The sequence below is a fragment of the Rhopalosiphum maidis genome, chromosome 1 (genome assembly GCF_003676215.2).
Source record: "Rhopalosiphum maidis isolate BTI-1 chromosome 1, ASM367621v3, whole genome shotgun sequence".
Taxonomy (NCBI): domain Eukaryota; kingdom Metazoa; phylum Arthropoda; class Insecta; order Hemiptera; family Aphididae; genus Rhopalosiphum; species Rhopalosiphum maidis.
Window position 1 is genome coordinate 92,878,397 of NC_040877.1, and position 14,310 is coordinate 92,892,706.

Here is a 14,310-nt window from a genome sequence, read left to right on the forward strand (position 1 = left end):
AACAACATTGTTTATATTTAGACAACATTGTTTATTGTTGGACAATGATAATTGTTGGACAACATTATTTTGGATTGGACAACATTGTTTTGGTTTGCACAACATTGTTTTGGATTGGACATCAATTTTTGGATTGGACAAGATTTTTTTGGATTGGACAACATTTTTTTGGATTGGACAACATTGTTTTGGATTGGACAACATTTTTTTGGTTTGGACAACAATTTTTGGATTGGAAAACATTGTTTTGGTTTGGACAACATTGTTTTGGATTGGACATCAATTTTCAGATTGGACAACATTTTTTTGGATTGGACATACATTGTTTTGGATTGGACATCAATTTTCAGATTGGACAACATTTTTTTGGATTGGACAACATTGTTTTGGATTGGACATCAATTTTCAGATTGGACAACATTTTTTTGGATTGGACAACATTGTTTTGATTGGACATCAATTTTCAGATTGGACAACATTGTTTAGGATTGGACATCAATATTCAGAATGGACAACATTTTTTTGGATTGGACATCAATTTTTGGATTGGACAACATTGTTTTGGATTGGACATCAATTTTCGGATTGGACAACATTTTTTTGGTTTGGACAAAATTGTTTTGGATTGGACCACATTATTTTGGATTGGACAACATTGTTTTGGTTTGCACAACATTGTTTAGATTGGATAACATTTTTTTGGTTTGGACAACAATTTTCAGATTGGACAAAATTGTTTTGGATTGGACATCAATTTTTGGATTGGACAACATTGTTTTGGATTGGACAACATTGTTTTGGATTGGACAACATTGTTTTGGATTGGACATCAATATTCAGAATGGACAACATTTTTTTGGATTGGACATCAATTTTTGGATTGGACAACATTGTTTTGGATTGGACATCAATTTTTGGATTGCTCAACATTGTTTAGATTGGACAACATTGTTTTGGTTTGCACAACATTGTTTTGGATTGGACATCAATTTTTGGATTGGACAACATTTTTTTGGATTGGACAACATTTTTTTGGATTGAACAACATTGTTTTGGATTGGACATCAATTTTTGGATTGGACATCAATTTTTGGATTGGACAACATTGTTTTGGATTGGACATCAATTTTCAGATTGGACATCAATATTTGGATTGGACAACATTGTTTTGGATTGGACATCAATTTTTGGATTGCTCAACATTGTTTAGATTGGACAACATTATTTTGGATTGGACAACATTGTTTTGGTTTGCACAACATTGTTTTGGATTGGACATCAATTTTTGGATTGGACAACATTTTTTTGGATTGGACAACATTTTTTTGGATTGGACAACATTGTTTTGGATTGGACAACATTTTTTTGGTTTGGACAACAATTTTTGGATTGGACAACATTGTTTTGGTTTGGACAACATTGTTTTGGATTGGACATCAATTTTCAGATTGGACAACATTTTTTTGGATTGGACATACATTTTTGGATTGGACAACATTGTTTTGGGTTGGACATCAATTTTTGGATTGGACAACATTGTTTTGGATTGGACATCAATTTTCGGATTGGACAACATTTTTTTGGTTTGGACAAAATTGTTTTGGATTGGACATCAATTTTTGGATTGGACAACATTGTTTTGGATTGGACATCAATTTTCAGATTGGACAACATTTTTTTGGATTGGACAACATTGTTTTGGATTGGACATCAATTTTCAGATAGGACAACATTTTTTTGGATTTGACAACATTGTTTTGGATTGGACATCAATATTCAGAATGGACAACATTTTTTTGGATTGGACATCAATTTTTGGATTGGACAACATTGTTTTGGATTGAACATCAATTTTTGGATTGCTCAACATTGTTTAGATTGGACAACATTATTTTGGATTGGACAACATTGTTTTGGTTTGCACAACATTGTTTTGGATTGGACATCAATTTTTGGATTGGACAACATTTTTTTGGATTGGACAACATTTCTTTGGATTGGACAACATTGTTTTGGATTGGACAACATTTTTTTGGTTTGGACAACAATTTTTGGATTGGACATCAATTTTTGGATTGGACAACATTGTTTTGGATTGGACATCAATTTTCAGATTGGACATCAATTTTTGGATTGGACAACATTGTTTTGGATTGGACATCAATTTTTGGATTGCTCAACATTGTTTAGATTGGACAACATTTTTTTGGATTGGACAACATTTTTTTGGATTGGACAACATTGTTTTGGATTGGACAACATTTTTTTGGTTTGGACAACAATTTTTGGATTGGACAACATTGTTTTGGTTTGGACAACATTGTTTTGGATTGGACATCAATTTTCAGATTGGACAACATTTTTTTGGATTGGACATACATTGTTTTGGATTGGACATCAATTTTCAGATTGGACAACATTTTTTTCGATTGGACAACATTGTTTTGGTTTGGACAACATTGTTTATTGTTATACAACAATGTTGATTTTTGGAGAATATTGTTGATTTTTGAACAACATTGTTTATTGTTGGACATTGTTTATTGTTGGACAATGATTATTGTTGGACAACATTGTTTATTGATGACAACATTGTTTATTGTTGGACAACATTGTTTATTGTTGAACAACATTGTTGATTGTTGGACAACATTGTTTATTGATGACAACATTGTTTATTGTTGGACAACATTGTTTATTGTTGACAACATTGTTTATTGTTGGACAATGATTATTGTTGGACAACATTGTTTTGGATTGGACATCAATTTTTGGATTGGACAACATTTTTTTTGATTGGACAACATTGTTTTGGGTTGGACAACATTGTTTATTGTTGGACAACATTGTTTATTGTTGAACAACATTGTTTATTGTTGACAACATTGTTTATTGTTGGGCAACATTGTTTATTGTTGGACAACATTGTTTATTGTTGGACATTGTTTATTGTTGGACAACATTGTTTATTGTTGAACAACATTGTTTATATTTAGACAACATTGTTTATTGTTGGACAATGATAATTGTTGGACAACATTATTTTGGATTGGACAACATTGTTTTGGTTTGCACAACATTGTTTTGGATTGGACATCAATTTTTGGATTGGACAAGATTTTTTTGGATTGGACAACATTTTTTTGGATTGGACAACATTGTTTTGGATTGGACAACATTTTTTTGGTTTGGACAACAATTTTTGGATTGGAAAACATTGTTTTGGTTTGGACAACATTGTTTTGGATTGGACATCAATTTTCAGATTGGACAACATTTTTTTGGATTGGACATACATTGTTTTGGATTGGACATCAATTTTCAGATTGGACAACATTTTTTTGGATTGGACAACATTGTTTTGGATTGGACATCAATTTTCAGATTGGACAACATTTTTTTGGATTGGACAACATTGTTTTGGATTGGACATCAATTTTCAGATTGGACAACATTGTTTAGGATTGGACATCAATATTCAGAATGGACAACATTTTTTTGGATTGGACATCAATTTTTGGATTGGACAACATTGTTTTGGATTGGACATCAATTTTCGGATTGGACAACATTTTTTTGGTTTGGACAAAATTGTTTTGGATTGGACCACATTATTTTGGATTGGACAACATTGTTTTGGTTTGCACAACATTGTTTTGGATTGGACATCAATTTTTGGATTGGACAACATTTTTTTGGATTGGACAACATTGTTTTGGATTGGACATACATTTTTGGATTGGACAACATTGTTTTGGATTGGACATCAATTTTCAGATTGGACAACATTTTTTTGGTTTGGACAACATTGTTTTGGAATGGACAACATTTTTCAGATTGGACAACATTGTTTTGGATTGGACAGATTTTTCAGATTGGACATCAATTTTCGGATTGGACATCAATTTTCGGATTGGACAACATTGTTTTGGATTGGACAACATTGTTTTGGATTGGACATCAATTTTTGGATTGGACAACATTGTTTTGGATTGGACCACATTGTTTTGGATTGGACAACATTGTTTTGGTTTGCACAACATTGTTTTGGATTGAACATCAATTTTTGGATTGGACAACATTTTTTGGATTGGACAACATTGTTTTGGGTTGGACAACATTGTTTATTGTTGGACATTGTTTATTGTTGGACAACATTGTTTATTGTTGAACAACATTGTTTATTGTTGACAACATTGTTTATTGTTGGGCAACATTGTTTATTGTTGAACAACATTGTTTATTGATGACAACTTTGTTTATTGTTGGAAAACATTGTTTACTGTTGACAACATTGTTGATTATTGGACAACATTGTTGATTTTTGAACAACATTGTTTATTGTTGGACAATGTTTATTGTTGGACAATGATTATTGTTGGACAACATTGTTTATTGATGACAACATTGTTTATTGTTGGACAACATTGTTTATTGTTGGACAACATTGTTTATTGTTGAACAACATTGTTTATTGTTGGACAACATTGTTTATTGATGACAACATTGTTTATTGTTGGACATTGTTAATTTTTAGACAACATTGTTCATTTTTAGACAACATTGTTTATTGTTGGACAACAATGCTTCAGATTGGACAACATTTTTTATTGTTGGACAACGTTGTTGATTTTTGAACAACATTGTTTATTGTTGGACAACATTGTTTATTGTTGAACAACATTGTTTATTGTTGGACAACATTGTTTATTGATGACAACATTGTTTATTGTTGGACATTGTTTATTGTTGGACAACATTATTTATTGTTGACAACATTGTTTATTGTTGACAACATTGTTTATTGTTGACAACATTGTTTATTGTTGGACAATGATTATTGTTGGACAACATTGTTTTGGATTGGACATCAATTTTTGGATTGGACAACATTTTTTTGGATTGGACAACATTGTTTTGGTTTGCACAACATTGTTTTGGATTGGACATCAATTTTTGGATTGGACAACATTTTTTGGATTGGACAACATTGTTTTGGGTTGGACAACATTGTTTATTGTTGGACAACATTGTTTATTGTTGAACAACATTGTTTATTGTTGACAACATTGTTTATTGTTGGGCAACATTGTTTATTGTTGGACAACATTGTTTATTGTTGGACATTGTTTATTGTTGGACAACATTGTTTATTGTTGAACAACATTGTTTATATTTAGACAACATTGTTTATTGTTGGACAATGATTATTGTTGGACAACATTGTTTATTGTTGTCAACATTGTTTATTGATGACTACATTGTTTATTGTTGAACAACATTGTTTATTGTTGTCAACATTGTTAATTGATGACAACATTGTTTATTGTTGGAAAACATTGTAATGATGTGCACTTAGCCATCATATATCTTAAATTTTTAATTGTATGATAAGTAATATTCAATAAAATACAATAATATATAATAATTATAGTAATAACATATTTATAATAATTATAATAATTGATTGCTTTAAATATAAGATAAAACTCACACATATGTACATATACACACGCACACACTCTTATATGTAAAAGAATTAGATATATAAGGGGACTAGTAGTCGCTAAGATGGGGGAGTCTTTATCATCTTATTGTGCGGATGGTCAAAAGCGAGTGTAAGAGACTACGCAGATCGTTCATACAATAAGACATAATAATAAGTTTGTAATTGATTAAAATATATATATTAAAAAGTGTTAAAAATAAGTTAAATAAAATTACAATTGTGATTCAAAGAAAAAAGGTCTAATTATTTCAAAATATAAATCGATCACCTCATATTACATCTTGAACGCGAACCACGATTTCAACAAGCAAGTCGACACAGGAAGCAGAGAGGTAATATCATTAAAATATAATTATTTAGCAAGTAATAATTTAGAAATATATAATAGTCCCCAATCAACTTACTATTATTCTTTCTCAATCATTACAAAGTGGCGCCCAACTAGTGGCTCTTACCGCGTTTAAAAATCCCCGAAATAATAATACAAATATTAAATTACAAATAAAACGAACATATTTTTTTAAACAAATGTCACAAAATAATAATAATCAGGAAAATGAAATAGAAGAACCAATTTTTATTTCACTGCCAAATGAAATAAACAAAGTTAATAAACCTCAATTAATTTTAGAATTAAATAAAAGAAATTTAAATAGTGTAGGAACAGTTGCAGAACTTAAGAATAGATTATTAAAATATTTAAACGGTGAATCTTGCCCGGACGATTTTGTGACAATAAATGAAAATTATCAAACCAAAACGAACAAAATGGAGAGTAAAAAACTTTATTTCAAACCTGACATATTTTCCGATTCTTCATCTGATAGTATAGATGCATTTTTAAAAAAATATCAAAGAGCAGCTTCCATTAATGGCTGGTCCGAACAAGAAAAATTACAATTCATACCTGCATTTTTAGAGGGCCCAGCACTAACTTTTTATGAAAACATCGAAAATCAAAATTTCAATAAATGGGCTGATTTAGAAAAACAACTTCGAAATGAATTCGAACACATTGCTCATAAAGATATGCTTCGATTATTACTCGAAAAAAGAAAGCAATTAGATGATGAACTACCTATGACATTCATTAATGAAATCGAATCACTTTGTAGACGTATAGATTCTGAAATGGCTCAACAAGAAATAACTAGACATATAATGAACGGTCTTAAACCAAATATTACTAGATACATTGGAATATTAGATAATTCAACACTAAAATTATTAAAAGACAATATAAGAAAATATGAAATGGTAGAATTTATGGTAACGGGCGAAATAAATCAATCTCCTTCCGAAATAAAAACTGATATAATCACTCATAAACTAAATCAAATCTCAAACGAAATAAATGAAAAAATAAATCTGCTTAATGAAAACAACAATAAATTTAAAACCGACATAGAAAATATTATAAACCCTCAAGTTCAAAATAACAATTCTAATATGTACAATAATTTTAAAAATAATCGCCAATCTTTTTCAAACAATAAAATAAATACAAAAAAATGTGAAATATGCTCTAAAAACAATCATATCACAGAATTTTGCTATTTTAAAAACAAAAATACATCAAAAAATAACAACAAAATACAATGTACAATTTGTAATAGAAATAATCATTTCACAGAAAATTGTCGATTAAAAAAAAACCCGATTAATTGTCAATTATGTGATATGATAGGACATTCAGCAATAACTTGTAGAAAATTTTCAATTCAAAAAAACTAATAAATAGGTCAAACAGTTTTTCTGACACTCGCTGTTACCCTTCATTGTCAGTTAAAAAACCAGCAACTACTTACAAAATTAATCATATTTCTGAACCTTTATTTATTCGTGCTAAACTTAATAATATTGATGTACCAATAACTATTGATACAGGAGCCAATATTTGTTGTATTAGACACACGCTTGTTCCCCCTGAAAATAAAATAATTAAAGAAAACATAATTCTATCAGGCCCAAATAACAACCATTTAACTGTATATGGATCTACAGTGATTAAACTAAAAATCGATTCTCAGGATTTTGAAACATCGGTATTTATTGTCAAAAATTTAACATGCCATATAATAATAGGAAATAATTTTCTACACAAAAATAAGGCTATTATAAATTTTCATAATAATACTTTATTATTAAATGATTCAATTACAATACAAACTTACACTAATCTATCTAATACAAATATTAATAATATTAAAGAGGAAATTGCTGATATATTTCTTGTAGATTCTGACTACTCGATTGCCCATTGCATATCTGCAGATTTAAAAATGTCTAAAGGAATAGCTTCTCGCATAAAAACAAAATTTGGAAACACAACGCCTCAACTTGAAAAGCTAAACCCACAAATAGGCGACGCAATTCCAATAAAAATCGGAAATAAAATAATTTATCACCTAGTAACAAAGCAAAAATATTTTCATAAACCTAAGTATAATAACATAAAGCTTACTATACAAAACTTAAAAAAATCAATGCAAAAATTACACGATTTCAAAATTGCTATCCCTACAATTGCCTCAGGTATAGACAAATGTAATTGGACAATTATCAAACAAACAATTTTTACAGAATTTCTTAACACAAATATCAATCTTCTCATTTGTCATAAAGATAAAACACACATAACGAATAATTGGAAAACTCAAGAACATCAAAATGTCATAAATTTAATACATAAGAATTACTATTTTTATAAAACATTAAAACAATTAAATAATATTAACGATAATTCCAATAATAAAATTAAATCACCCATCAATAACCTTAAAAATACTAAAAGTAATGATAAAAATATGAGTAACATAAGTGAATTAAAAAAAATAGATTATGATTATAATATAGACATTAATAATACAAAAGATAATAATAAAATAAAATCAGTATTTGTAAATTATAAACCAGGAGAAAATGTCGCGGGAGATGGAAACTGTGGCATTTATGCTGTATGCAATGCTTTAAACGACAACAAATTAAATAAAATTACTTCCATAGCAGATATCTTACAATTATTGAATGTTACACAGCTGCCTAATTATTGGATGTCTGATGACGAACTAGCCGCAATCTCTGATTATTATAATCACGATACTTATATTTACAATGACACTAATAAAACGGCAATTATCTATCAAAATAAGAATTATAATAATAGGTCCATAATCGTTTTATATAGTGTTGATAAAAACACGCATTGGATTCCGGGAACAAGAGCAGATAAAATGTCAAATAAAATACCATCTAATTACATTATCATTAATGATATACCGCCTTTAGAACATTTAATAAATAGCATAAAAAAAAAACATATTGATAATACAATTCCAAACGAGTCTATAGATATAAAAAAACCTCTTAATAATAATGATAACATTGAACCAGTAATTACTAATACAAAAATATCAAACACAATTTCGAATAATTCCGATGACAAAGAAATACTTATGGATAGTGAAGGAACTATAATAAATATATCTCAACATCTCGATAAATATCAACATAAAAAAGTAGTTGAGTTATTAAAAAAATTCATTCATCTCTTTACAACAGACACTTCACACATAAAATGTGCTAACGTAGATCCTTGCGAAATAAAATTGAAACCAAATTATACGGACCCTAAATTTAATGCGCCACACAGAGTATCTCCACAACAACGAGAAGAATTAAAAATACAATTAGACAAATTACTCGATGCAAATATTATTCGCCCAATAATATCAAAATTTGCAGCTCCAGCCTTTTTAGTAAAAAAAAAAGAAAAAGGATCTTATAGACTTGTAGTTTCATATAAAGAATTGAATGATAGAATCGAAACAGATCAATATCCTTTACCTAGAACTACAGATTTATTAAGATCTCTAGAAGGATCAAAATATTTTTCATCTCTTGACCTTAATAGTGGTTTTTTTCAATTACCTGTAAAAGAAGAAGACCAATATAAACTTGCATTTACATCTTGTCATGGACTATTCACGTTTACTAGAATCCCACAAGGCCTAAAAATTAGCTCAAGTATCTTTCAGAGAAAACTGAATGAAGCTTTTTCAGAATTATTATATAAATCTCTCATAATATACATTGATGACTTAGCATCTTATGGCAAAGACTTTGAACAAGCCTTAAACAATTTAAATAATGCTTTATTAATAATGGATAAATTAAATTTTTCTCTTAAAACAAGTAAATGTTTCTTTTTTAATAACAAAATTGAATTACTTGGCCATATAATAACTCGTGAAGGTATTAAACCGATGGATAAAAATACAAAAGCAATAACTGAGTTCAAACAACCAACAACTCAAAAAGAAGTTAGGTCATTTATAGGAATGTGCTCATATTACAGAAAACACGTAAAAGATTTTGCAAAAATAGCACACCCCCTCACTGAACTTATAAAAGGAGATAATAAAAAAATAGACTGGAAAGTAGAACATGAAGAATCTTTTAAAAAATTAAAAAATTATTTAATCTCTGAACCACTTTTAAAACACTTTGATGACGATAAACATGTTTTTCTAACAACAGATGCTTCAATAACAGGATTAGGAGCCTATATTGAACAACCCGATGATAATAATATATTACATCCAATAGGCTATGCATCGCGTAAGTTATTGGCTAATGAAAAAACATATTCTTCAACCACCCTAGAACTTTTAGGCTTATGTTTTGGAATAATTTACTTCCGAGAATATTTATGGGGAAGACATTTTACTGTTTTCTGCGACAATATAAGCCTTCAATATTATAGAAATTTAAAAATCCCTTCCGCTCGAATAGCCAGACTAACGCTCAAATTATTAGATTTTGATTTTGATATAGTTTACAAAAAAGGTAAAGAAAATGTAATTGCAGATGCTTTATCTAGGAATGCAATTAATAAAATTGATATAGTTCAAGATGAACATACAGAAATAAATCTAGATTCAGATAATATAAAAAATGAACAAGCTAAAGACAAATTCTGCTCTGATATAATTAAAGCAATAATTGAACCAAATAATAAAAATATTCCTAAAAATATTAAAAGAAAAACGCGAAGATTTACACTATTAAATGCAATCTTATACTACAAACAATTTACCCCTCCTAAAAATTTCGTACCAATTTTAGTAATTCCAAAATCTTTAATTAATAATATATTAAAATCATATCACGAATCACCTACGGGAGGTCATACCGGTATAACAAGAACAATTCATAAAATACAAAATAAATATTATTGGGAAAATTTGGTTAAAGACACCACTAATTTTATAAAAACGTGCCATAAGTGCCAAATAAATAAAAAATCAGAAGGCAAACCAATAGGTCAATTACAACCTATACAATTATCAAATAGACCATTAGACAGAGTAACATTTGATTATTTAGGTCCTTTAACCACTAGTAATAAAAAAAAATACATATTAGTGGCCGCATGTAATAATACTAAGTTCATATTTACCAAAGCTGTCGCTTCAGCTTCTGCCGAATCGACAGTTAAATTTATGATTCAAATAATATCCCATTGGGGATGTTTTAAAATATTTTCTTCCGATAGAGGTACTCATTTCAAAAATAAACTCGTGGAAGATATATGTAACAATTTAGGTATAAAACAAGTTTTATCTACAAGTTACTCCCCCCAATCACAGGGGCTGGTCGAAAAAATTAATGGTGTGCTTTCTACTTCACTGAAAAATTACATAGAAAATAATAATCAATCTAGATGGTCATACTATTTACCATACGTAACACTAAGTTATAACGCTACCCCACAAACTAGTACAAAATATAGTCCTTTTTATTTAATGCATGGTTTCGAACCATACTTTCCAATTGACAATAAATTAATTCCAGATAATCTACCATACGATATAAAAAAGTCATTAATTGAATTAAATGAAATACGTAATAAAATCCCCAGTATAGTTTCAATAGCTCAACAAAACCAAAAAAAATATCACGACAAATCACATCAAATAATAAGCTTTAATCCGGGAAATTTAGTTCTTATTAAATTTCCATTTTCAGAAGTAGGGAAATCTCCAAAATTAGGTCCAAAATATAGAGGTCCTTTTAAAATCTTAGAAAAAATCAATGACCTAAATTATAAAGTCGAACTTATTTTAGATAATAAAGTAACTGAAGATATAATCCACGTTAGGCGTCTTAAACCATATCACTCAAGAGAAAACATTAATAATTAATTATCACGAATAAATAATAATAAATTAAATATCAGATATTATTTAACAAAAAAAATAAACTAATCTTTTTAAATAAATATATAACAAATAAATTATAAATAATAAGATCATACAATTATACAGAACAATTTAATAATCATATTATAATTAAATAAAAACATGATTTGAATAATATAAAAAAAAAAAGAAGAAAACGCAGAAATAATAAATAATTATTACACAAAAAGAAAAGGGGTTAATAATAAAATAAATAATAATAATATTAGTTTTAACTTTAAAACTATTTACATTATATTATGTTTGTTTTAGCAGCCATTGTATTTTATATTATACATTTATAAGATTGTAAGACAAGCATACTATAGCTAGTTAACTTTCAACATATTCATAATGAACTTCACACCTCTCCTCATCGTCTTACAATTACACATGGTACATGGATTTATTGCATATGACTGTAATGGACCCAAGCTCAACATAACAGCATTTAATAGCTTGTCTGTGGAGCCATGTGAACCACCATCAGAAATCCACACCCAATCAATTCAACGAATTCAACTTCTACAAAAAACAGATACCTACCAAATACCTTATAAAACATGCTCAATAATAATAAACTATTTTATAAGTAGGTGTTCAATTCTAGAAGATGCCCAAATGGTAGAAAATGGTTTTTTTACAGAAATAACTGAATTAGGCAGTGCCCGGTGCTCTGAATTACACCAGAGACTAACATACCATCTACCAAACGGAGGAATAATTACAGGTTTAAAAGTTAACGAGACTATATTATCATCCGTTACAGTAGCCGGTTTTGTAGATAGACATGGTAACTGCAAAGGCTCTACATTTTCATCTGAGAAAGGCACATGGCAAGAGGTTATAGTTCAAGCTAATTATAAAATCACTCTTACCGAAGGATTAGCCATAGTAAACCACAAACAAAATACGTTAACTCTCCCAACTGGTTCAACCTTAAAATTATCCGACCAATACGGTTTGGATATTTATAAAGGAGAGGTAGTGTGGAACGCAAATACTTATGATTGTGAAACTCATGAGTTCATTATTTTATATGACGGACCTGTTTCATTAATAACTTCGAACAATGACAAAACCACTCGAACATACCTAGTGGAATCGGACCAAATCGTTTTTGCGTTACAACACATAAGATCAACATATATATGTAATATACCAGCTATACAAACTGATCATTCTCAATTAACCATAATTACAGATTCATTATTTTTTAATTATTTTAAAAACAAAGACATACATCCACAAAACATAGATTTAGTGGCTTATATAAATACTAAATTGGTATACATTGACAACCGTTTCAAAGCATCGATAACAACTTTATACACAGATCTAATACAAAAACAATGCGAATTAGAACGTAAAGTGCTGTTACACAAACTATCATTAGCCACATACAGTTTATCCGAATTCGCATACCATATGGGCGAAGGACCCGGTTATACGGCATTAAAGGCTGGGGAAATCATTTATCTACTAAAATGTAAACCAGTAGAAGTGGAAATATCATCAAAAAAAAATGCAATATGTTATGATGAATTACCAGTTATTTACAATAATAAATCATACTTCATGGCTCCTAAAACAAGAACCCTACAAAAATTTGGCACAGAATTAGATTGTAATCACTTTTTACCACCTGCATTTTTACTTGATGGAGAATGGTATACTACATCGCAAAATATTAGAGAAATAAAAAAACCACAGACTCTTAAGCCTTCCACGAAATGGACATGGACATACAAAAGTATGGAAAATCTAATGACAGCAGGAATTTATAATTATGACACTATGAAAAATTTTCAACAATATTTAATACTACCTCAAGAAATAGAAGCATCGCAAAAAAATTTAGCAAGACAAACCATGGGTTTCACAATAATGGATCACAGGATAAATCTAAACACGTTAATTGACGAAAACACCATTAGTAATATGGTTGACAATAAACTAAGAAAAATGTGGGGGTGGTTTACCATTTTTGGTGAATTTATTTCCGGATTATTAGTAATATTCTTTATATGGAAAATAATTCTAACCTGCATTAACACAGGACTTAACATTTCTCTTTTATACCAAACTTTTGGATTAAGCATAAAATTAGTAGCAGGAGTATTTACAAGCATTACTCATTTCATTATGCACAACGCAAATCAAAATCAACAACAACAACAGAAAAAGCAACAAAATCAACCACTACTGACTTTAAATCGAAATCCCAACTCACGAGACAAAGTCAATAAATCAATCACAAACTCAAAGCAAAAAAGTTTATACCCAAATATCAGAAAATTATCTATATGAATACATATTAAAATATTTCAAAATCCAATTTAACAGTCATATGCAATATAATTTCAAAAAAAAAAAAAAAAAAAAAAAAAAAAATATAGTCAACATTGAACATAATTACCAGGTCACAATATAAAAAAATGTAATTATTTCCTAGTTATATTGTATATTCATTATTATTTTGAAAACATGTATGCATTGTCATTTGTAATATTAATATAGTACCATTTTATCTTGTATATATATATATATATAATTACA

At 28.8% G+C, this 14,310-nt stretch overlaps 1 protein-coding gene across 1 annotated transcript; it reads left to right on the plus strand.

Annotated features, from left to right (window-relative positions):
- Positions 1-5,586: 5,586 nt before the first annotated feature.
- On the plus strand, positions 5,587-14,061 carry LOC113549241. The gene is made up of 2 exons (XM_026950453.1): positions 5,587-5,841; positions 12,028-14,061. Exon 2 carries the CDS (start codon positions 12,106-12,108, stop codon positions 14,059-14,061), a length of 1,956 nt encoding a protein of 651 aa, XP_026806254.1. The 5' UTR covers positions 5,587-5,841; positions 12,028-12,105.
- Positions 14,062-14,310: the final 249 nt, after the last annotated feature.